This window comes from Bos javanicus, chromosome 17 (assembly GCF_032452875.1).
Source record: "Bos javanicus breed banteng chromosome 17, ARS-OSU_banteng_1.0, whole genome shotgun sequence".
Lineage (NCBI taxonomy): Eukaryota > Metazoa > Chordata > Mammalia > Artiodactyla > Bovidae > Bos > Bos javanicus.
Window position 1 is genome coordinate 35,299,403 of NC_083884.1, and position 25,569 is coordinate 35,324,971.

Consider the following 25,569-nt stretch of genomic DNA (forward strand, 5'->3'; position numbering starts at 1 on the left):
CCTGTGTGATAAGAAAAAAGATACCTTTCGGTTTTAAAGGCACATGAACGTCTCTTAGAAAGGACGAATCCGCACTGTTACAGAAATAGATTTCAGAGCTTTCGTATACTATCCTCGCTAGATACGAACGATTTTGCAGTTAGAGATGCCGTTAATCTTAACGCAAAGCTGCTTCAAGTGCAACTTACTAGAAATTCAAGGCAATTTACAAAAAAGCTTGACTTAGGCACTGATAAGTTATTTCTACCTAACTTCTCCAGTGCAGGGGCGACTTCGGTTATTTTACAGACTTCTTTGAGCTCTCACACTTCTGCCTCGCTCAATTTTTAAAAACCTCTACACCTCAAGGCAGAATCGCTAGGTTTTCGGTCCTCTCAGACGGCGCCCCCTCGGCCTCGGGTCTCCCACTCAGAACTCTTTACCCTTTTCTAAGAAGTTGATCACCACCAGAGTCCCGGGCGCCACGGCAGAAGCTGTGGCCCCTTTAGAAAACGAAGCAGCGGATGCCGAAGAAGAACCATTCTCGGCGCTTTGGTTTAGCCGTTTTCTGTTCTTCTTGGACGACATGATCCGTAGGCAGCCTGAAAGAAACAGCGGTAAAGCCGGCTCAACGTGCGCGCTTCTCTGAGAGAAAAACTTCCGGGGCAGAAGCCAGCAAGGCTCCGTCCCGAGCCGTAATCCCCTGAGTGCAGCGCAGTAAGAGCCGGAGAACCGAGCTTCTTCAGAATTCGCGGTCTTTGAAGAGTTCCTGAATGGCCAAGGAAAACAGATTAGGTGAACGGAACGTTCTTTTAGATTGTAAATTCCTTAAAAACAGGACTTTTTTCGTATTTCCGCCGCCTTCCCTAATCCTGAACAAATCTGTTGAATTAAACTGGGGGTGGGAGGTGCTGGGGTGGATCGGGGTGGGAGGGCAGTGGTGGGAAAGTTTCTCCCGCTTTACTGGATCTGGGCAGATTCTTGAGATGAACCGGTCGACTGGACTTCGCCGTCTCCTCTGCGAAGAGGTAACCCTGGGCGGCACTCTTCTAAAACTTACGGTAGCTCCCTCCTTTCCAGGTCACGCGGGTTGAGTGATTTGGAGCGTCCGCGTGAGGAACTAGGGTCGGCGCTAAAATGCCGCCACTCCTGAGGGGGAGCTACCGGCGTGTCGTGCTGGCTCTGGCCCACCGCGTGGTGCTCGGTGCAGGGCCCCGCTGGTCCGCGGGGGGTTCGAGTTGCGCTCGGGACTCCCCTTTGGGAGCTGAGGAGCTGCGGGGAGAGCTGGACAGATTCGGAGGCGTCTCCGTGCGCCTGGGGAGGCTGGACGCTCTGGACCGCCTGGACCCGGTCGCCTTCCAGAGGGCCTTGCAGGGCAAGTGCGCCTGGTCCGAGGCTCTCCGGGCTGCTGAGTCTTTCTCCTGAAGTAACAGCGGTCCCCACTCCCGAGTCGCGCCCGAGGGAAGGAGAGGGCATGCGTGACCCGCACCTGTTTTCTGCCTTTCGTTCTTGTGCCCTTGGCGGGGAGGTCTCTGAGGCGGTTGGGTGAAACAGTAACGAGCTCAGACTCTGGCATCTGCAGCCGTTGTTTCGGGTCTTTTTTCTAGTGTGTACCCTCGAGCCAAGTTGTATAAACCACCATTTTCTCATCCGTAAAACCAGGTAATAGGAACTCGTGGAATTGCTGAGGGATGAAATGGATAACACGTATCAAGTGCCTCGCAGAGTTTCCGCCACATACTTACCGCTTAGTAAACGTTAGTTAATATTATTATTATTTACTGACATTTACCGACCCTTGGTTCTGCCGGGCACTTTGCCTAGGACAAAACTGTCGCTTCCTAGTACAGGTGGTGGCCAGTGAATAGGCTGGGAGGTTGAGTGGTCGTATTGTACACAGGTTGGGTCAGGAGCTGTGGAGCCTGTGAACTAGTTTGCGTCTATTTCATAAAAAGCTGGTTGCTTTTTGTGATTAACCGGGGAGATTGATGGAGTGGTTTCAGTCTTCGGTAGGAAAACTCACCACTTTTGAACCTTGAGTCCACTGATAGAAAAGATAACTTGGATAGAGGAGCCTTCGCTTTGAGGGCCCATAATTTGGTGGAGCAGCCGATTTTTCAAGCTGCCCAAGGGTCCTTACGATCAAATTGAGAGCAAGGCATGAAAAATTGCTCTTCTCTCATTAAAAAGGAAACTTGAGATCTTTATCCTGTGGAGCAATATGGCGAGTGAGCATCTATGGAAATGTAATTGAGCTAGTTGTTTTAATCTTTAACTATCTTCATTTCGAAACTATTTACCCCTTCACCTTATTTTCTCTCCTATTCGGGAACAATTGTTAACTGCCAACAGGGTTAACGGTAGGAGAATCAAATCTGTGTAATATGTGTGGGTAGACACAGGTGTTTATTGTACACACTTGTTACTTGTTAGTGATTAAAGCTCTACCTCAATCAGGAAGGCAAAGCAGAAAGTGGGTTGGATTTGGTGTCACATCCAGGTTTCGGTCTTCCCTGGTGGCTCAGCTAGTAAAGAACCCACCTGCAACTTGGGAGACCTGGGTTAGGAAGATCCCCTGGAGAAGGGAATGGCTACCCACTCCAGTATTCTGGCCTGGAGAATTCCATGGACTGTATAGTCCAGGGGGTTGCAAAGAGTCGGACACGACTGAGTGGCTTTCTTTCTCTTTGACCAGGTTTCAAGTCCCACATTCTGCCACATGCTTAACCAGGCGTTAGGATAATCACCACTGAAAATATCTGCCCCTTAGGTTGCTTATGTGAATAATGCCAGCTCTAATTACTTTACTGGATAGGTATGGTCATCAAAGATAAATTACATGAGACTAATTTATAAACTCTGAAGTCTTACATACTTTTTAAATAAAATCCTAGTATACTCACTAGGTGCTGGATACTGTTTTTAAGGACTTCAAAATTATTAACTCATTTAGTCCTTATAACCTGATATTTACTACTATTATCCGCATTTCGAAGATGATGGTACTAACAGACAGATTAACTTCTCCTGGCTCTAGAATTTGTTCTTGCTGCACTATAAGAACCATTGCTGGTTTTTTTGTTATTGAGTCAAACAAAACTGAATGATGTTGCCTGTAAAAAGAAACTGAAATAAATAATCTGAGAAGAAAGCCTGATAGGATGTCTAAATCTGTTCTTTCTTTTCAAGCAAATAGAACTGATTGTATATAAATGTATTAGCAATAGTTGTTTTGCACCTTTGCACGTGAGGTCTGTTCTTTTACTGTTCCTGTTATAGACAACTAAATTTAGGTGAAGACGTATTGTGTTATTAAGCTTCACGAATATCTGCGTAAGTGGGGAAATAACGCTGATTCTGATCCTTGCTATGCTACTCAACTAGCTGTGTAACTTTACACCAGTCAGTCATTTAATAAATGTGAATTGAGCCCAAGCATAATATCATGTTAACCTGGAGGACTGCAGATGCACAAAATATTGTGTGTGCGTGCTCAGTCGTGTCCAACTCTTTGCAACCCCATGGACTGTAGCCCGCCAGGCTCCTCTGTCCATAGAATATTAGGACTAGAAAAATAAATGACAAAAGATGTCATTAGGCATTGTGTAGTAAGTTCTAATAAATCTATTAGAGGAGTTAAGTTCACATTTGGAAACCATTTAGGGAAAGCTTATTGTCAAAGAGGTGGTATGTGAGCTCACTTTGAAGAATATATTTGAGCTAAGGAATGAGGGACAGGAGGAAAAATCATTAAAGTTTATTAGCGAAAAAAGAGAAAAAAAAAGATTTTAAAAATGATTCTTAGACTTTGAGCATTGGAGCCAGAAGTATACCGGTAAATAAAAACTACTTGAGGATGGCTGTAGGAGTCAGTTTTGAATACAGGTATGAAGAAGTTTGAAGCAGCAGCCTTCAGAAAATGAGAGCAGCTGGAGAGCAGCAAAATTCAGTGTTCAGTGAGATCAGGACCGGGCAAGCATCCTTGTATAGTTGTTAGCTGAAGCAGTGGGAGTGGACAGATTCTCCAAGTCAGAGTGTGAAGATAAAAAATAGTAAACAAGTGGCTTCAGCTTTTTCAGAACTTTTTTTCTGAACTTTTTTCCCCTAAACTTTCAGAGCTTCAGCTTTTTCCCTTGATTGGAGTGATTGGAAAGGAGGACTTGGGAACTTCCTGTGGTGATAGAAATCTGTAATCCTGACTGGAATGTGGACTACACAAGTGAATGCATAGGTCAAAACTCAAATGTTCGCTTAGGATTTATGCATTTCACTTTATGTAACTATGTCAGTTTTTAAGAAGATACCAGAGAAAGTTCGATGTGAGAAGGATGTGACAGGACCCCATAGCCCCAAATCAAGAAGTCTATTAAGGCCCCAAGTTGTTTGTCACTGTGTTAGTCACACTGACTTTGAAAGAGTAGAGAAACAATGGTCCTTAACAGGGAGATGCTTACCTCAGAGGCTGTAGAAGAGGAAGGAATGGAATCTAACCATTAAATGATCCAGTCTTTTCCCCTGTCTCCACACATTTTATAGGATTATTGTAAAGATTGAGATGGTGGATACAGAAAGTGATCTGGGAAGTTTTTCTGAAACTGTTAAGTATTCTTCACCTGTAAATTTAGCGGTCACTGTACTTGCCTTTCATGTTGTGAGAACTTAATAAAATACTGTATCTAAAATGTCTGGATTTTAGTAAGGGCCAGATAAATGTTAGCATCTTTTTCCCCCAACTCAATCTTAAGTCACAAAGTAAGAGAATTTAAAGTCAAAGACCAAAAATATATTTTAAAGTTTGTCATGGTATAATTAATAATAAGGTAAGATTACAACAATACTTTGACAACCTGATGCAGAGAGCTGACTCATTTGAAAAGACCCTGATGCTGGGAAAGATTGAGGGCAGGAGGAGAAGGGGACAACAGAGGATGAGATGGTTGGATGGCGTCACCAACACAATGGACATGGGTTTGGGTGGACTCCGGGAGTTGGTGATGGACAGGGAGGCCTGGCGTGCTCCGATTCATGGAGTCGCCAAGAGTCAGACACTGACTGAGCGACTGAACTGAACTAAACAAACAATCTACATGTCCAAAATTAGGTTAGTTAAGTAATTTGTGGTACACCTAAATGTATGAGGAAAATTATGCAGTCATTAAAAATATATGTTCATTAAAGAATTTTAATGGTAACAAAATGTCTATATTAAAAAAAAAAAGCATGTTGTAAATTATATGTGGTGTGTCAGTTCCAAAATTATATTTATGGAAAAAGGGTCAAAATTTTAAATGTCTCTGTGTGCTAATGTGAAGTTTTGATTTCTTCATTTTATTTTCAAAATTTTCTAGAACTACCATACATTATTTAAAAGCAAAGCTAATTTTTAACCACCTCAAAATGTATAAACCAAAAAAAAAAAACCCCACATATATTTGAAACAGTAAATAAAAGCCCGTGGTAGTCATTTATAAAGACTGAAACTCATTGTTAAAAAGAACAGCTTTGAAACAGTAATTTATTTAAATCGGTTTGTGCATTCTGCAATTATTGAGCACAAATTGTATGTCAGGTGTTGTCAGATGATATATAAAGATCATCACTATATTGACTTCATTTTCAAGAAATGGGGAAATTATGCTGCTGATGTATGTTAACAGGACATTTTGGGATCCCCCCTTACCCCCTCCACCACCATCCCCCAAGTGGAACTTGAATATGACTTATTGGAGGAAGTGACACCCAGAGTTGAGTTTTAATTTATTCCAGTTTTCTCTCTGGAAAATATTTATAGATGTCTGTTTTTTGCATTTCAGCTGCAGTACAGAAATGGAGATCAGAAGGTAGAGTAGCGGTGTGGCTGCACATTCCCATCCTCCAAAGTCGATTTATTGCCCCTGCCGCTTCCCTGGGCTTCTGCTTTCATCACGCGGAATCAGATTCATCTATGCTGTCTCTGTGGCTGGGAGATGGGCCCAGCAGATTACCAGGATATGCTACACATCAAGTGGGAGTTGCAGGTCAGTTTCAAACTGAAGATAATCAGAATCAATTGTTTAGAGGATTACCTGATTTCTTCTTACAGCTGAAAGTGAAGTCGCTCAGTCGTGTCCAACTCTTTTCGACCCCATGGCCTGTAGCCCGCCAGGCTCCTCCGTCCATGGGATTTTCCAGGGAAGAGTACTGGAGTGGGTTGCCATTCCCTTCTCCAGGGGATCTTCCGGACCCAGGGATTGAACCCAGGTCTTCCACATTGCAGGCAGGCTCTTTACCATCTGAGCCGCACTTTATTCATGTGGAATGAATAATTTGATTAAATGATTATCTTCCAACTGGAGCTAATGCTTTAAAGAGATGAAGTTTGCCTTATGAATCAGCAGAGGGCAGCACAGAGAACAAGCAAGGTTAGTTTTCCAAAGGATATGTTTGAACATGTTTTACACAGACATTTGAACTTCACTACTGAAATAGGAACACTTAATGGGATCCAGGAATATATCATTTCATTATGGTACACCGTGTTAGTATGAATTGTGTGATAATAAAACTGTAAAGTTGAATTTAAGGTGAAGCAAACCAGTTTTTCAGTGATTGGAACATGACTTTTAAGTCAGTGGTTAGCTTGAGTGCTTTGAGCTAAGACGGGAGTTCTCAAATTGTGTGCGCACATGCTTACTCACTCATATCTGACTCTCTTTGACTCCATGAACTGTAGACCACCAGGCTCTTCTGTCCATGGAATTTTCCAGGCAAGACTATAGAGTGCATCAAAATCACCTGGAGGGGGTTGTTAAAGCAGATTGCTGGGCCCCAGCCTCAGGAGTTTTTAATTCATTTGGTCTGAGATGCGGCCCGAAAATTGCAATTCTAATAAATTCTCTGCTGCTGCAGCTGCTGGTATTGATGCTGGTTCTCTAGGATGACCCTTTGAGAACGAGGGTTAAGAAAGCTCTCAGGTTTTCGGAAAAATGAAAATAGGAAAAAATGCTTGTGATTTATTACAAGGCAGCAATATGTATTGTTAGTAATTTATTAATAAGAGCATCATTTGCCTTCATATAATTAATAAGAGTTTTAAAAGGTAGTCCTCATCTTCAAAGTATTCTAAGGAGTTGCTCAAGGATTTCTAGTGTTTTCTCTGTCCACAGTCTCACTATCCTGTAGCAAATAGAGGCAATTCAGCTTTCCATTCTTCTCTGCTTCAAAAGACCACTTGAAAATTTGATGACAGTCTCACACTTCTTTAAAAAGACATACAGATAATTATCAGTTCATTGATACAGACTTTCAAATTAGAGTTTCCAGTTAGTACTAGAGAATTGGTAATACATGCATAAAGAGTCACCTATGAAGAACTTGTTTATAACTAAGTACTATATATTATGGTTAAGATATGCCATAGGAGTTTAGGGGATGAGAAATCTGGAACTTGACCAGAGTTTTGAAGAATAACCAGGATTTGAAGTGGCCATAGAGGTCGGAAGATACTGTAAGACATTTTTCTAAAAAGATACAGTTTTTTAGATGAAGAGAAAATAGTTGACATTTTTTGTTAAAAGCTACAAGATGTAGCTGGTTAAGGAATTCAGAACATACCACCCTCAAATATGCCAAAGTGAAGACAATTGAGAGAGAGCAGGAAGGGCTCTCGGCCTGACCCTTTCTATCTAAAAGCAGGGCATAAATTTTTCTACCATAAAGAGGAGAATATTATCACCAGAGATGGGGAGTTGACATTGAGATAAATCTGTACAAACCTTATGAAATAACAAGTAAAAAAAGTGTTAATCACTCAAGTCGTGTCTGACTCTTTGCGACCCCTTGAACTATAGCACTCCAGGCTCCTCTGTCCATGGAATCCCCCAGGCCAGAATACTGGGGTAGGTTGCCATTTCCTTCTCTAGGGGATCTTTCCAACCCAGGGATCGAATCGATGTCTTCTGCAGTGCAGACAGATTCTTCACTGTCAGTACAAACCTTATGAAAACAACCATTATGTTTTCCTAGTTTCCCCATATAGTTAGTTCCTCGGCACTTTTTTCACCGTTTATCTCCCCTAGAACAAAGCTCTCGTTCTTTGGTCATTTATGCACAATTTATCCCTCTTTCCTAGAATGGTATGTACATAAGCCCCTGGGTCTAAACACTTTGAGGAGATTTTCATTTCTGTGGAGACCTCCACCCAGGCCATGTGGTAATATTAACACCAAATAAAATGTACATATTTCTTATCCATTAATCTGTCATGTCAGTTCAGCTCAGGTCTCAGACACAGCTGAAGTGAGTAAAGGGAAAAAAAATCTTTCCTCCTCTACATTGGAAAGCTGTGGCTTTCCTCCTGTCTTCAAACAGCTTCTATCTGCCTCAGAGCTGTTAAACCTACTGGCTTCTCTTCCTGCAGTGCTCTTCCAGAGAGCTTTGTTTATTGAGCTCTTTAGAGCTGAAATATCTCCTCAGAAAAGTTCCTGACCTTCCTGCATAAAATAGTCCTCCCACCTACCAATCCCATCATCCTTTATCCAGCTCTGTTTTTGTTTTTTAATATTTATTTTAATTTGTTTATTTGGCCATGCCAGGTCTTAGTTGCAGCATGTGAAGTCTTAGTTGTGGCAGGTGGGATCTAGTTCCCCGACCAGGGATCAAACCCAGGTCCTCTGTATTGGGAGCATGGAGTCTTAGCCACTGGACCACCAGGGAAGTTCCCAGCTCTGTTTTTGTTTGTAGAACTTATCACAATTTGAAATTACCATGTCCTTAATTGTCCCCACAATAATGTGAAGTCTGGGACGGCAAATATTTTATCTGTCTTGTTTACCTCTTAATCCTCAGACTAAACACAGTGTCAAGCTTCTCGGGTGGCACAATGGTAAAGAATTTTGCCTGCCAATGCAGGAGACACAGAAGACATGAGTTTGATTTCTGGGCCGGGAAGATACCCTGGAGAAGGGAATGGCAACCCAATCCAGTATTCTTGCCTGGGAATTCCATGTACAGAGAAGCCTGGCAGGCTACAATCCATGGAGTTGGAGAGAAGCGGATACAACTGAGCATGCATGCAAAAATACATTGTCTGGTATAATCTAGCTGCTCAGTAAATATTTCTTGAATGAATGGTTGGATAGATCTTCAAATGGTAATGTCAGCCCTCTGAAAAGGCAATTGTGTGGTGAAGGTACTGGACAGTGAGAGTACCTGCTTGTGACCCAGAAAGGACATCAGTTTCAAGGCTTTGTGAAGTTGGGCACTCAAAATTATACCACTCACAGGATTATTATGAAAAATAGTACTGCTGCTGCTGCTAAGTCACTTCAGTCGTGTCTGACTCTGTGTGACCCCATAGACGGCAGCCCACCAGGCTCCCCCATCCCCGGGATTCTCCAGGCAAGAACACTGGAGTGGGTTGCCATTTCCTTCCCCATTGCATGAAAGTGAAAAGTGAAAGTGAAGTCGCTCAGTCATGTCCGACTCTTAGCGACCCCATGGACTGCAGCCCACCAGGCTCCTCCATCCATGGGATTTTCCAGGCAGGAGTACTGGAGTGGGGTGCCGTTGCCTTCTCTGGAAAAATAGTACAGTACCTGACTAGTCATCTTAATACAATAATTGAATCCCTAATCTCTTTGGGTTTCAGTTCAGTCACTCAGTTATATCTGACTCTTTACAACCCCATGAACTGCAGCATTCCAGGCCTCCCTATCTATCCCCAACTCCTGGAGTTTATTCGAACTCACGTCCATTGAGTTAGTGATGCCATCCAACCATCTCATCCTCTGTCGTCCCCTTTTCCTCCCACCTTCAATCTTTCCCAGCATCAGGGTCTTTTCAAATGAGGCAGCTCTTCGCATCAGGTGGCCAAAGTATTGGAGTTTCAGCTTCAACATCAGTCCTTCGAATGAATATTCAGGACTGATTTCCTTTAGGATGGACTGGTTGGATCTCCTTGCAGTCAAAGGGACTCTCAAGAGTCTTCTCCAACACCATAGTTCAAAAACATCAATTCTTTGGTGCTCAGGTTTCTTTATAGTCCAACTCTTAACATCTGTACATGACTACTGGACAAACCATAGCTTTGACTAGATGGACCTTTGTTGGCAAAGTAATGTCTCTGCTTTTTAATATGCTGTCTGGGTTGGTCATTACTTTTCTTCCAAAGAGCAAGTGTCTTTTAATTTCATGGCTGCAGTCATTATCTGCAGTGATTTTGGAGCCCCCAAAAATAAAGTCTGTCATTGTTTCCACTTTTTCCCTGTTTTCACTGTTTCTTTGGGTTTATTTAGCTTCTGTGTTGTGACCAGCAGGGGTCGCTCACATTGTGTTTACCGGTGCTATTTTTGGCTCATTTATAGTGAAGGAAGGAAAAGTTCAATTTGTGTAATGACAAATTATTAAAAATTAAGAGTAGATTTTCTTGGTTATTTCTTTGGCCTTAAACTCACATAAAGTCCAGTTAAATTATTTGTTTTTGTTGTTAAGTTGCTAAGATATTTCCAACTCTTTGTGACCCCATGGACTACAGCACTCCAGGCTTCCCTGTCCTTCACTGTCTCCCGGAGTTTGCTCAAACTCACGTCCATTGAGTCAGTGATGTCATCCAGCCATCTCATCCTCTGTCACCCCCTTCTCCTCCTGCCCTCAATCTTTCCCAGCGTCCAGGGTCTTTTCCCATGAGTTGGCTGTTTGTATCAGCTGGCCAGAATACTGGAGCTTCAGGATCAGTCTGTCCAATGAATTCAGGGTTGATTTCCTTTAGGATTGACTGGTTTGATCTTGCTGTCCAAGGGACTGTGAGGGTCTTTTCCAGCACTACAGTTCAAAAGCATCAATTCTTTGGTGTTGAGCCTTCTTTGTGGTTCTACGCTGACACCTGTACATGACTACTGGAAAAACCGTAGCTTTGACTATACAGACTTTTGTCAGCAAAGTGATCTCTCTGCTTTTTAATACACTCTGTGTCATAGCTTTCTTCCAAGGAGCAAGCATCTTTTAATTTCATGGCTGTAGTTGCCATCAACAGTGATTTTGAAGCCCAAGAAAATAAAATCTGCCATTGTTTCTACTTTCTCCCCAGCTGTTTGCCATGAAGTTATGGGATGGGATGCCATGATTGTAGTTTTTTGAATGTTGAGTTTTAAACCAGCTTTTTCACACTCTTTTTGCAAGCTCCTCAAGAGGCTCTTTATCTCTTCTCTATCTGCCATTAAACTGGTATCATCTGAGGTTGTTGATATTTTACCCTTAATCTTAGATTATCAAGATTAAGATTATTAAGATTATCAAGATTAAGATAAATCAAGCTTAATCTTAAGCTTGATTGAGCCTGGAATTGGACTGAGTGCTTCATCCAGCCTGGCATTTCACATGATGTACCATGGGGTTGCTAAGAGTCAGATATGACTGAGTGACTTCACTTTCACTTTTCACTTTCATGCATTGGAGAAGGAAATGGCAGCCCACTCCAGTGTTCTTGCCTGGAGAATCCCAGAGACAGGGGAACCTGATGCGTTGCCGTCTATCGGGTCACACAGAGTCGGACACAACTGAAGCAACTTAGCACTTAGCACACTGTATATAAGTTAAATAAGCAGGGTGACAATATATAGCCTTGACATGCTCCTTTCCCCATTTTGAACCAGTCCATTGTTCCATGTCCAGTTCTAACTGTTGTTTCTTGACCTGCATACAGATTTCTCAGGAGGCAGGTATGGTGGTTTGGTATTCCCTTCTCTTTAAGAATTTTCGACAGTTTGTTGTGATCCACACAGTCAAAGGCTTTAGTGTAGTTAGTGAAGCAGATGTTTTTTTGTAATTCCCTTTTTCTATGATCCGGTGGATTTTGGCAATTTGATCGCTGGTTCTGCTACCTTTTCTAAATCCAGCTTGTACATACGGAAGTTTTCAGTTCACATACTGTTGAAGCTTAGCCTGAAGGATTTTGAGCACTACCTTGCTAGCATGTGAAATGAGTGACATTATATGTTGGTTTGAACATTCTTTGGCATTGCTTTTCTTTGGGATTGGAGTGAAACTGACCTTTTCCAGTCCTGTGGCCATTGCTGTTTTCCAAATATGCTGGCATGTTGAGTGCAGCACTTTAATAGCATCATCTCTTAGGATCTTAAATAGCTCATCTGGAATTCCATCACTTATACTAGCTTTGTTTGTAGTAATGCTTCCTAAGGCTCACTCAACCAATTATAGTTTATATTTTCTACTAGAAGCCAACATTAATGTTAATTATCTCACTTTGTGGTTTTCTTTCTTGACTTTGAAGTGCTAAAATGGGATGTTTAAATTTCAGAGAAAATTGTTCTTCCGTTTGTTACATGTATCTATTCCCTACTGTATTGCATCTGTAATATTTATTACCGCCTTATGTTCTATATCGGAGAAGGCAATGGCACACCACTCCAGTACTCTTGCCTGGCAAATCCCATGGACGGAGGAGCCTGGTAGGCTGCAGTCCATGGGGTCTTGAAGAGTCAGACACGACTGAGCGACTTCACTTTCACTTTTCACTTTCATGCATTGGAGAAGGAAATGGCAACCCACTCCAGTGTTCTTGCTGGAGAATCCCAGGGACGGGGAGCCTGGTGGGCTGCCGTCTCTGGGGTCACACAGAATCGAACACAACTGAAGTGACTTAACAGCAGCAGCAGCATGTTCTATATGGGCTCCCCAGGTGGTGCAGTGGTAAAGAATTCGCCTGCCAGGCAGGAGAAACAGGAGATGTGGGTTCAATCCCTCGATCAGGAAGATCCTCTGGAGTAGGAAATGGCAACTGACTCCAGTATTCTTCCCTGGATTAATTGCATGGACAGAAGAGCCTGGTGGGCTACAGTCCGTGGGATTGCAGAGTAGCACACAACCAAGCGACTAAGCACCGTCAGGTGGCGCTAGTGGTAAATAATCCACCTGCCAATGCAGGAGAAGTAAGAAACAGAGGTTCTGTCCCTGGGTGGGAAAGATCCCCTAGAGTACGAAATGGCAACCCCCTTCAGTATTTTTGCCTGGAGAATCCCATGGGCAGAGGAGCCTGGTGCCTATAGTGCATAGGGTCGCAAAGAGTCAGACACTACTGAATCAACTTAGCTTGCACACAGGTTCTACATAATTTATTTTTCATTTGTAACTTCGTACCAGCCTCAAAACAAGAGCCTCATAATGATAGGGCATTTTGTTCACCACTGTATCCTTGTGGTTCAGTTGCTAGGTTGTGTCTGATTCTTTGAGACTGTATCCTTAGCAACTGGAAACGTGCCTGACACAAAAAAAAGATCTCAATTCATATACTATAAATATAGAACCTACATGTGTTATATATAGGAGCTCAATTAATATTGAATGAATGAATAGAAAGTATTTTTTTAACAATATCTTCCCATATTATGTAAATACAAATAATATTTAAATTATAGCATTTAAAGAAACTTAATGCAAATCTTTAAGTAAAAGTTGCTCAGTAGTGTCTGACTCTGACCCTGTGGACTACAGTCCGTGGAATTCTCTAGGCCAGAATACTGGAGTGGGTAGCCTTTCCCTTCTCCAGGAGATCTTCCCAACCTAGGGATCAAACCCAGGTCTCCCACATTGCAGGCAGATTCTTTACCAGCTGAGCCACAGGGAAGCCCAAGAATACTGGAGGGTATAGTCTATCCCTATTCCAGCGGATCTTTCGACCCAGGAATCGAAGCTGGGTCTCCTGTATTGCAGGTGGATTCTTTACCAACTGAGCTATCAGGGAAGCTCTAGATCATTAAAGTGTCATTTTGTTTTTGACCTAGCATTACCCAAGGATAGAAAAAAACTTAATTTTGAGTGCCTGATATCTAGCAAAATGCCTAGTGTGCTGGGCAGTGTATATGTTGAATGAATAAATCAAAGAAATGGTCTAGAACTTTAAAAAATATAAACTGCTGATTAAAAAGTATTCTGTAGCAATATATTGGTAAGTTATAAAGTTGTGTACATAATGTGATAAGGGAATTTAAGTGGCTTTAAGGAAGAAGTCTTGAACTGAAAGTTGAGATATTTGAGATTTGGATCATGTTTATACATAGCGATTCAAGGAATAAGTATCAAAATGGAAAAGTCAATCCATTGATTCAATGGATATTTTTAAGCACTTAAAATTGGACACTAAATGCTTAAAAGAATAGAAAGAATATTTTAACTATCATCAGGAATAGATGATCTAGAGAAGGAGATGCAAATGATTATTCTGTAAGATAGCATATGCTAGAACCATCGTTGTTACTTTCAGCCATTAAAAGACCCAAGATAACTGAGCAACTGGTTTCTTACTGAAGTTATTTTACAACTCTTCAAGGATGAGGTGGTTATTTGAACTAGGCCTTCAGATGACCACAGGTAATAGTGTGGGAGTAATCTGAGGTGAATGAAATTCATGTTTCTCGATTATCTTTTCCCCCCAACAGGAGCTGTATTTGATGAAAATACTAGAAAAATACTGGTTGTCCAAGATCGAAATAAAGTAAGTTGCTTCTTCTTTATAGTTGCTTTCTAAATATTTACTTCTATCTAGAGAAAAATAAAGTGTGGAAACTTTGATATGCTTAAAAAATATAGAAAGATATTTTTTATTTACTGCAATCAGTATTTTTATTGACATATGGTTGATTTACAATGTGTGAATTTCTGCTGTGTAGCAGTGATTCAATTATACATATATACACATTTCTTTTTTAATAGTCTATTCCATTAAGGTTTATCAAAGGATATTGAGTATAGTTCCTTGTGCTGTAAAGTAGAACCTAGTTGTTTATTCATTCTATGTATAAAAGCGTACATCTGCCCAACCTCCATCTCTCCCCCAACCCCCTCCCCCATGGCAACCACCAGTTTGTTCTGTATGTCCATGATTTCAGTTTCATAGATCAGTTTGTATCATATTTTAGAATCCACATATAAATGATATCATGTAGTATTTATCTTTCTGACTTCACATAGTGTGATAATCTCTAGTTCCATTCATGTTGCTGCAAGTAGCATTATTTCATTCTTTTTTCCCCCAAAGATTATTTAATTTTTTGACTGTGGTGGGTCTTCATTGCTGCATGCAGGCTTTCTTCAGTTGTGCTGAGCAGGGGCTACTTTGCATTGTAGTGTGCAGCCTTCTCATTGAGGTGGCTTCTCTTGTTACAGAGCACAGGGTCCAGGTGCTCAGGCTTCAGTAGTTGTAGCTTGCAGGCTCCAGAGTGCTGGCTCATTATTGTTCCGCACGGGCTCAGCAGCTCCCCAGCACAGGGGACCCTTCTGTACCAGGGGTCAAACCAGTGTCCCTTGCATTGCAAGGCAGATTCTTAACCACTTGTCCAGTGGTTCCCAGACCAGGGAAGCCCTGTCTTGTTCTTTTTTTGTGGATGAGTAGTATTCTATTCTGTATATATATATGTACCACATCTTTTTACAGGTTTTTCTATTAAATGGTAGTCTTGGTGATGCAGAATTCTATTATATTTTCTGTTGACCAATCATGATACAGTGGTATTAAGTGAGTAATAGTTACATAATCACAACAGTAAAATATTTTGATCAGTTTTCACAGTCAGTAGCCAGACAATAAAAGATAATTACAATTGCAAGCCATAATGGGAACATGATTAGTCTAACAATAAAATAATTACATACAGTTTGGAGGGGGGGGTCAAGCAGAGTGATGTGATAAGGGAAAATGCATACATGCACATATTTTCATCTACCCAGCCAGTGTATGTCTTTTGTTTGATACATTTAATCCATTTACCTTTAAGGTAATTATTGATATGTATGATCCTATTACCATTTTCTTAATTGTTTTGGGTTTATTTTCTGTAGCTCTTTTCCTTCTCTTCTGTTTACTGCCTAGAAAGTTCCTTTAACGTTTATTGTAAAGCTGGTTTGGTGGTGCTGAATTCTCTTTACTTGTCTGGAAAGCTTGATTTCTCCATCAAATCTAAATGAGAGTCTTGAATTCTTTTTCAGGAAGGTTGCCTATCTCCACTTCATTTAGTTGTTTTTGGGGGGTTTTTGTCTTGTCCCTTCCTCTGGGACATAACTTTCTGCTTTTTCATCCTGATTAACTTTCTTTAATGTGGTTTTTGTTCTAGCCCCAGTGAACTCTGGTTCTTCTGTCTTGCTCTGGTGGGCAGGGCCTTGCTCAGTAAATCTTTAATCCAATTATTTGCTAATGGGTGGGGTTGTGCTCCCTCCCTGTTAGTTGTTTGGCCTGAGGATACCCAGCCCTGGGGTCTAAGGGCTCTGTTTTTGCTGTTGTTCAGTTGCCCAGTTCTGTCCGACTCTTTGCCACCCCATGAACTGCAGCGGGCCAGGCCTCCGTGTCCCACACCATCTCCCAGAGTTTGCCCAAGTTCATGTCCATTGCATCAGTGGTGCCATCCAGCCATCTCATTCTCTGACACCTTCTTCTGCCCTCAATCTTTCCCAGCATCCAGGGTCTTTTCCAGTGAGTCGACTGTTCACATCAGGTGACCAAAATATTGTAGCTTCAGCATCAGTCCTTCCAGTGAATATTCAGGGTTGATTTCCTTTAAGACAGATTGGTTTGATCTTCTTGCTGTCCAAGGGACTCTAAAGAGTCTTCTCCAGCACCACAGTTCAAAGGCATCAATTCTTCTGCACTCTGCCTTCTCTATGGTCCAACTCTCACAATCATACGTGATCATTGGAAAGACCATAACCTTAACTATATGGACCTTTGTCAGCAAAGTGATGTCTTTGCTTTTCAACACACTATCTAGGCTTGTCATGCCTTTCATGCCAAGAGGCATTTGTCTTCTGATTTCATGACCACGGTCCCCATCCACGGTGATTTTAGAGCCCAAGAAGAGGACGTCTGTTACTTCTTCCATCTTTTCCCCTTCTATTTGCCATGAAGTGATGCGGCCGAATGCCATGATCTTAGTTTTTTTAGTATTTACTTTTAAGCTGGCTTTTTCACTCTCCTCCTTCACCCTCATCGAGAGGTTCTTTAGTTCCTCTTTGCTTTCTGCCGTTAGAGTGGTATCATCTGCATACATGAGGTTATTGGTGTTTCTCCTGTTGTAACTCATCCAGCCTGGCATCTTTCATGATGTGCTCTGTGTATAAGTTAAATAAACAGGGTGACAACAGACAGCCTTGTGATACTCCTTTCTCAATCCTGAACTAGCCAGTTGTTCCATACAGGGTTCTAACTGATGCTTCTTGACTTGCATACATGTTTCTCAGGAGACAGGTAAGAGGTCTAGTATTCCCATCTCTTTAAGATTTTTCCAGTTTTTTATGATCCACACAGTGCAAGGCTTTAGCATAGTTAATGGAACAGGTAGATGTTTTTCTAGGAATTCCTTTGTTTTCTCTGTGATCCAGCAAATGTTGGCAATTTGATCTCTGGTTCCTCTGCCTTTTCTAAACCCAGCTTGGATATCTGGAAGTTCTTGGTTCATGTAATGCAGAAGCATACCATGCAAAATTTTAAGCATGATCTTAAATGGCAACCCACTCCAGTATTCTTGCCTTGAAAATCCTATGGACAGAAGAGCCTGGCAGGCTATACAGTCCATGAGGTTGTGAAGAGTCAGATATGAATGAGCAATTTGACTTTGCCTTACTTTAGTAGTGTGGGAAATGAGTGCAATTGTCCAGTGGTTTGAACATTCTTTAGTACTGTCCTTCTTGGGATTAGGATGAGGATTGACCTTTTCCAGTCCTATAGTCACTGCTAGGTCTTCCAGATTTGTGGACATGTTGAGTGCAGCACTTTGATAGCATATCTTTGGGGGTTTTAAATAGCTCTACTGGAATTCCATCACATCCATTACTAACTTTATTGACAGCAGTGCTTTTTAAGGCCCACTTGACTTCACACTCCAGAATGTCTGGCTCTGGGTGATTAACCATACCATAATGATTATCTGGTTAATTTTTGTACAGTTCTTTATGTATGCTTCTGGCTTCATTTAATCTCTTTGGCTTCTACTAGGTCGCTCTTGTTTCTGTCTTTTATTTGTGCCCATCTTTGGATGAATTGTTCCCTTGATATTTCCAGTTTTCCTGAAGCTCTAGTCTTTCCCCTTCTGTTGTTTTCCTGTATTTCTTTGCATCATTCATTGAAGAAGGCCTTCTTGTCTCTCCTTGCTATTCTCTAGAACTCTGCGTTGAGCTGAGTCTACCTTTCCCTTTCTCCCTTGCTTTTCGCTTTTCCTCTTCAGATAACCACTTTGCCTTCTTGTTGGGGTGGGTTTGTTCACTGCCTTCTGAACTGTATTACAGACCTCTGTCCATAGTTCTTCAGGCATGCTGTTTACTGGATCTAATCCCTTAAATCTATTCATTACCTCGATTGCATATTCATAGGGAATTCAAGTCGTACCTGGCTCAGTTCAGTTCAGTCTCAGTCGTGTCCGACTCTTCACAACCCCATGAATCGCAGCACGCCAGGCCTCCCTGTCCATCACCAACTCCCAGAGTTCACCCAGACCCACGTCCATCGAGTCAGTGATGCCATCCAGCCATCTCATCCTCTGTCGTCCCCTTCTCCTCCTGCCCCCAATCCCTCTCAGCATCAGAGTCTTTTCCAATGAATCAACTCTTCGCATGAGGTGGCCAAAGTACTGGAGTTTCAGCTTCAGCATCATTCCCTCCAGAGAAATCCCAGGGCTGATCTCCTTCAGAATGGACTGGTTGGATCTCCTTGTAGTCCAAGGGACTCTCAAGAGTCTTCTCCAGCACCACAGTTCAAAAGCGTCAATTCTTCAGCGCTCAGCCTTCTTCACAGTCCAACTCTCACATCCATACATGACCACAGGAAAAACCATAGCCTTGACTAGACAGACCTTTGTTGGCAAAGTAATATCTCTGCTTTTGAATATGCTGTCTAGGTTGGTCATAACTGTCCTTCCAAGGAGTAAGCGTCTTTTAATTTCATGGCTGCAGTCACCATCTGCAGTGATTTTGGAGCCCAAAAAATAAAGTCTGACACTGTTTCCACTGTTTCCCCATCTATTTCCCATGGAGTGATGGGACCGGATGCCATGATCTTCGTTTTCTGAATGCTTTAAGCCAACTTTTTCACTCTCCACTTTCACTTTCATCGAGAGGCTTTTTAGTTCCTCTTCACTTTCTGCCATAAGGGTGGTGTCATCTGCATATCTGAGGTTATTGATATTTCTCCTGGCAATCTTGATTCCAGCTTGTGTTTCTTCCAGCCCAGCGTTTCTCATACCTGGCTAGCCTGGTGCTTTTCCCCACTTTATAGTTTAAGCCTGAATTTTGCTTTGAGAAGCTGATCTGAGCCACAGTCAGCTCCAGGTCTTGATTTTGCTGACTCTAAAGAACTTCTCTATCTTTGGCTACAAAGAATGTAATCAATTTGATTTCGGTATTGACCCTTTGGTAATGTCCATTTGTAAAGTCATCTCTTGTATTGTTTCAAAAGGATGTTTGCTATGACCAGTGCATTCTCTTGGCAGAATTCAGTTAGCCTTTGCCCTGCTTCATTTTGTGCTCCAAGACCAAACTTGCCTGTTATTCCTGGTATCTTGACTTCCTGTTTTTGCATTCCAATCCCCAGTGATGAATAGAACATATTTTTTTGGTGTTAGTTCTAGGAGATCTTCTAGGTCTTCAAGGAACTGACCTTAAATCTATTCATTACCTCGACTGCATATTCATAGGGAATTTAAGTCGTACTTGGCTCAGTTCAGTTCAGTCTCAGTCGTGTCCGACTCTTCACAACCCCATGAATTGCAGCACGCCAGGCCTCCCTGTCCATCACCAACTCCCGGAGTTCACCCAGACCCACGTCCATTGAGTCAGTGATGGTGGTAGGGGCATAGACTTGAATTACTATGATGTTGAATGGCTTGCCTTGGAAACAAACCCAGATCATTCTGTGGTTTTTGAGGTTGCACCCAAGGACGGCATTTCAGATTGTTTTGTTGATTATGAAGACTGCTCCATTTCTTCTAAGGGATTCTTGCCCAAAGTAGTAGATATAATGGTCTTCTGAATTAACTTCGTTCATTCCCGTCCATTTTAGTTCATGGATTCCTAAGATGTCTATGTTTACTCTAGCCATCTCCTGCTTGACCATGTCCAATTTACCTTGATTCATGGACCTAATATTCCAGGTTCCTATGCAATACTGTTCTTTGCAGCATCACATTTTACTTTCATCACCAGACAAATCCACAACTGAGCATCATTTCCACTTTGGCCAAGCCACTTCATTCTTTCTGGGGCTATTAGTAGATGTCCTCTGCTCTTTCCTAGTAGCATAGTGGACACCTTCTGGCCTGGAGGACTAATCCTTTAGTGTCGTATCTTTTTGTCTTTTTATACAGTTCAGGAGGTTCTCATGGCAAGTATACTGGGATTATTTGCCATTCCCTCCTCCAGTGGATCATGTTTTGTCAGGACTCTCTACTGTGACTCATCTGTCTTGGGTGGCCCTACATGGCATGGCTCATAGCTTCATTGAGTTACACAAGCCCCTTTGCCACAACAAGCCAGTAATCTGTGAAGGGCTCTGTAGTAGGGTTAATGGTGACCCCCAGGAGGGCTTACACCAAGGGGGACCTTTCATGACTACTACTGCCAGTGCTCCAGTCCCAGTGATGAGCCCCTGCCAACCCACACCTCCACAGGAGACCCTCCAACACTAGCAGGGGTTTTGGTCAGTATCCTGTGGAGTCACTGCTCCTTTCCTCTGGTTTCTGGTGCAGGCAAGATTTTGTTTGTGCCCTCCAAGACTGGAGTCCCTGTTTCCCCTAGTCCTGTGTAAGTCCTGTAATCAAATCCCGCTGGCCTTCAAGGTCAGATTCCCTAGGCCGGGAACCCTGATGTGGGGTTCAGAACCTGTACAACAATGGGAAAACTTCTTTGGTATTATTCTCCAGTTTGTGGATCACCCACCTGGTGGTCATGGGATTTTATTTTATTGTGATTGCGCCCCTCCTACTGTCTCTCTGCAGCTTCTTTGTGGATGTGCGATATCTTTTGATGGGTTCCATTATCCTCCTTTCAATGGTTGTTCAATAGCTAGTTGCGATTTTGGTGTTCTCACAGGAGAAGATGAGCACCCATCCTTCTATTCTGCCACCTTAAACTGGAACTACCACATTTTTATTCGTTCATCTGTGGAAGGTCATTTAGGTTGTTTCCATGACTGGGCTATTGTAAGTAATGCTGCTGTGAACATAAACATGCAAGTATCTTTTTGAATTTGCATTTTGCTGGATCACATGGTAATTCTATCTTTAGTTTTTTGAGGAACTTCCATTCTGTTTTCCATAGTGGCTCTACCAACTTATATTCCCAGCAATAGAGTAGAAAGGTCCCCTTTTCTCCACATCTCCTCCTGCATTTGTTATTTATATGGAGTTTTTAGCAGTGGCGATTTTGGTGTGAAGTGGTACCTCATTGTAGTTTTAATCTGCACTTCTCTAGTAACTAGCAGTGTTGAGCATCTTTTCATGTGCTTATTGGATGTCTGTATTTCTTCTCTGGAGAAATACCTATTTAGGTGTTATGTCCCTTTTTCAATTGGGTTGTTGATTTTGTGTTACTGAGTTGTTCGAGTTGTTATATTTTGGAAATTAAGCCCTTGTCGATCTCATCATTTTCAAATATTTTCTCCCATTCTGTAGATTGTCTTTTCATTTTGTTTATGGTTTTTCCTTTGCTCTGCAAAAGCTTCTGAGTTTCATTAGGTTTCATTTGTTTATTTTCTTTTTGTTTTCATTACGAGGTGGGTTAGAAAAGATCTTGCTGTGATTTGTGTCAGTGTTCTGCCTGTGTTTTCCCTTAAGAGTTTTATAGTATCTGGCCTTATATTTAGGTCTTTAATCCATTTTGAGCTTATTTTTCTGTGTGGTGTCAGGGAGTATTCTAATTTCATTCTTCTACATGTAGCTGTCCAGTTTTCCGGGAACCACTGTCTTTTCTCCATTGTATATTCTTGCCTCCTTTATCATAGAGTGTGTGTATGTGTGCTTAGTCGTGTCCAAGTCTTTGCAACCCCATGGAATGTAGCCTGCCAGACTCCTCTGTCCATGTAATTTTCAAGGCAAGATTACTGGAGAGGGTTGCCATTTGCTATTCCAGGCCATATTCTTGACCCAGGGATCAAACCCATGACTCTGGCATCTCCTGCATTGACAGCTGTATTCTTTACCACTGCACTGTGTGGGAAGCCCTTGTCATAATTACGTGAACATAAGTGTGTGGGTTTATCTCTGGACATTCTGTCCTGTTCCATTGATCTATATTTCTATTCCTGTGTCAGTCCCATACTGTTTTTATTTTTATTTTTTTTATTTTATTTTTAAACTTTACATAATTGTATTAGTTTTGCCAAATATCAAAATGAATCCATCACAGGTATACATGTGCTCCCCATCCTGAACCCTCCTCCCTCCTCCCTCCCCATACCATCCCTCTGGGTCGTCCCAGTGCACTAGCCCCAAGCATCCAGTATCGTGCATTGAACCTGGACTGGCATCTCGTTTCATATATGATATTTTACACGTTTCAATGCCATTCTCCCAAATCTTCCCACCCTCTCCCTCTCCCACAGAGTCCATAAGACTGTTCCATACACCAGTGTCTCTTTTGCTGTCTCGTACACAGGGTTATTGTTATCATCTTTCTAAATTCCATATATATACTGATGTTAAATTGGATTGCTTACTTAATTTCTCTTTCCAGTCTTTCATTGTTAGCCTATAGAAAGGCAACAGATTTCAGTGTATTCATTTTGTATCCTGAAACTTTAATACTGAATTCATTGGTGAGCTCTAGTAGTTTTCCAGTAGCATTTTTAGGATTTTCTGTGTATCGTGTCATCTGCAATCAGTGATAATTTTACTTCTTATTTCCAATTGAGATCCCTGTTAACTTTTTTTCTTCTCTGATTGCTGCAGCAGGACTTCATAAACTATGTTGAATTACAGTGGTGAGAGTGCATATCCTTGACTTGTTTCTGATCTTCGAGGAAATGCTTTCAGCTTTTTACTGTTGAGTATGATGTTAGCTGTGGGTTTGTCATATATTTCCTATATGCTGAGGTAGGTTCCTTCTGTGCCTACTTTCTAGAGTTTTGTTTTTTGTTTTTTTATAAATGGGTGTTTAAGTTTTCTTCAAAAGCTTTTTCTGCATCTATTGAGATGATCATATATTTTTCTTCTTCAGTTTGTTAATGTGATATATCACACTGATTTGTAGATATTGATAAAACCTTATATCCTTGAAATAAATACCACTTGATCATGATGTATGATCCTTTTAATATACTATAAAGTTCAGATTGCTGGTATTATGTTGAGGATTTTTGCGTCTGTATTCATCAGTGACATTGACCTGTAATTTTCTTTTTTTGTGATATCGTCTGATTTTGGTATCAGGTTGATGATGGGCTCATAGAATGAGTTTGGGAGTGTTCCTTCCTCTGCAATTTTTGGGAATAATTTCAAAAGAGTGGGTGTTAACTCTTCTCTAAATGTTTGATAGAATTAGCCTGTGAAGCCTTCAGGTCCTGGACCTTTGTTTGTTGGGAGATTTTTAATCACAGTTTCAATACTTGTGAAGTCTGTTTATATTTTGTTTCTTCCTGCTCAATTTTGGAAAATTATACCTAAGTATTATTCCATTTCTTCTAGAATGTCTGTTTTATTGGTATATAGTTGCTTGTAGTAGTCTTTTATGATCCTTTGTATTTTTATTGTGTCTGTTGTAACTTGTTCTTTTTCATTTCTTTTATTATTGATTTGAGCCCTTTCACCTTTTTTCTTGATGAGTCTGGCTAAAGATTTATCAATTTAGTTAACTTTTCAAAGAACCAGGCTTTAGTTTCATTGATCTTTGCTGTTTTCTTCATCTCTATTTCATTCATTTCTGCTCTGATCTTTATGATTTCTTTTCCCCTCTTTCAGTTTTATTTTTTCTTTCTCTAGTTGCTTTAAGTATAAGGCTAGGTTGTGAATTTGAGACTTTTTCTTGTTTCTGGAAGTAAGATTGGATTGCTATAAACTTCCCTCTTAGGACTGCTTTTGCTGCATCCCATAGGTTTTTGGATCATCATTTTTGTTTTTATTTGTCTCTAGGCATTTTTTTGATTGCTTCTTTGATTTCTTCAGTGACCCATTAGTTATTTAATAGCATACTGTTTAGCCTCCATGTGTTTGTTTTTTATAGTTTTTCCTGTACTTGATTTCTGACCTCATAGCATTGTGGTTGGAAAAGATACTTGGTATGGTTTCAACTTTCATAAATTTACTGAGTCTTGCTTTTTGGTCCAAGATATCAATCCTGGAAAGCATTGCATGTGCCCTTGAGAAGCATATATATTTGCTGCTTTTGAATGGAATGGTCTATAAGTATCAGTTAAGGCCATCAGGAATAATATGTCATTTAAGGCCTGTGTTTCTCTGTTGATTTTCTGTCTGGATGATCTTTCCATTGATGAAAGTGGGCTGTTAAAGTCCGCTACTATTGTATTACTGTTGATGTCTTCTTTTATGGCTGTTAATATTTGCCTTATATATTGAGGTGGTCCTATGTTCAGGACATTTATATTAATGATATACCTTCTTGGATTGATCCCTTTATCATTATGTACCATCCTTCTTTGTCTTTTGTAATAGACTTTATTTTAAACTCTATTTTGTCATATGGCAGTGAGTTTGAGATTTTTCTTATATCCAGGGGTAAGATTGTATTGCTATAAACGTCCCTCTTAGAACTGTTTTTGTTTTGCTTAGAACTCTTTGGCTCTCTTTAAATTCCATTTGCATGGAATGGCAGTACAGAGCATGATACAATTTTTTTAACTTTTTTTTTAATATGTTGATTTAAAATATTGTTAAGTTTCAGGTGTTTGTTGAATCTGAACATTGAGCAAAGAATATTTCAGAATATTGAGCAGAGTTCTTCTGCTAAATAGTAAATCCTTGTTGCTTATCTATTTTATGTGTAGTGTTTTGTATCTGTTAATCCCGTACTCCTAGTTTATCACTCCCAACAATGTTCCCTTTTAGTAACTTTGTTACATGAATCTGCTTCTGTTTTGTATATATAGATTCATGTCTATTATTTCTTAGATTCCACTTACAGTTAGTATCTTGTATTAGTCTTTCTCTGATTCACTTAACTAAGTATTCATTAGATCCATCTATGTTGCTTCACATGGCAATATTTCATTCCTCTTTATGTCTGAGTAATATTCCATTGTAAATATATACCACAGCTTCTTAAGTCAGTGGTTTATTTCTGAGAACGTGGATTGTTTCTACAGTGCCTTAGCTTTTGTGAATAGTAGTGCTGTGAACATTGTTAGATATGTATCTTTTTGAATTAGAGTTTATGTCTTTCTGGATATGTACCCAAGCTTTGTGCAGTGGCACTGTTGTAGCCAGTGAGGTTTATCCAAGGTATGATTATTGTTAATTGGATATATAACCAGGAGTAGGATTATTGGATCATGTGGTTGTTCTATTTTCAGTTTTTTAAGGAACCTCCATATTTTTTCCCATAGTGGCTGCACCAGTTTACATTCCCACTAGCTGTGTAGAAGGTTCCCTTTTCTCCACATACTCG

General features: G+C 40.9%; 2 protein-coding genes and 1 non-coding gene across 11 annotated transcripts in view; 2 read left to right on the forward strand and 1 right to left on the reverse strand.

The window, feature by feature from the left end:
• Positions 1–658, reverse strand: part of AFG2A (AFG2 AAA ATPase homolog A) — a 323,918-nt gene extending 323,260 nt beyond the window's left edge. For 5 of the 6 annotated variants that reach the window (XM_061384242.1, XM_061384245.1, XM_061384244.1 and 2 more), the window contains exon 1: positions 423–658. In XM_061384242.1, the coding sequence (XP_061240226.1) occupies positions 423–567 (145 nt within the window). In that variant the 5' untranslated portion in view covers positions 568–658. Of the gene's footprint in view, positions 1–247 lie in introns of all 6 variants that reach the window. The other variant, XM_061384246.1, reaches the window with a different exon arrangement.
• An 11-nt stretch (positions 659–669) lies between these two features.
• The window catches only part of NUDT6 (nudix hydrolase 6), a 59,995-nt gene continuing 35,095 nt past the window's right edge, over positions 670–25,569 (forward strand). Inside the window, exons 1-4 of one of the 4 annotated variants that reach the window (XM_061384251.1) lie at positions 1,265–1,354; positions 1,642–1,736; positions 5,793–5,996; positions 14,412–14,467. In XM_061384251.1, the coding sequence (XP_061240235.1) occupies positions 1,676–1,736; positions 5,793–5,996; positions 14,412–14,467 (321 nt within the window). In that variant the 5' untranslated portion in view covers positions 1,265–1,354; positions 1,642–1,675. Of the gene's footprint in view, positions 775–1,058; positions 1,737–5,792; positions 5,997–14,411; positions 14,468–25,569 lie in introns of those variants that run through there. The other 3 variants (XM_061384252.1, XM_061384250.1, XM_061384253.1) reach the window with 3 other exon arrangements.
• Positions 25,359–25,496, forward strand: LOC133229307 (U4 spliceosomal RNA). The gene has a single exon (XR_009730532.1). It is a non-coding gene; the product is annotated as a U4 spliceosomal RNA (small nuclear RNA).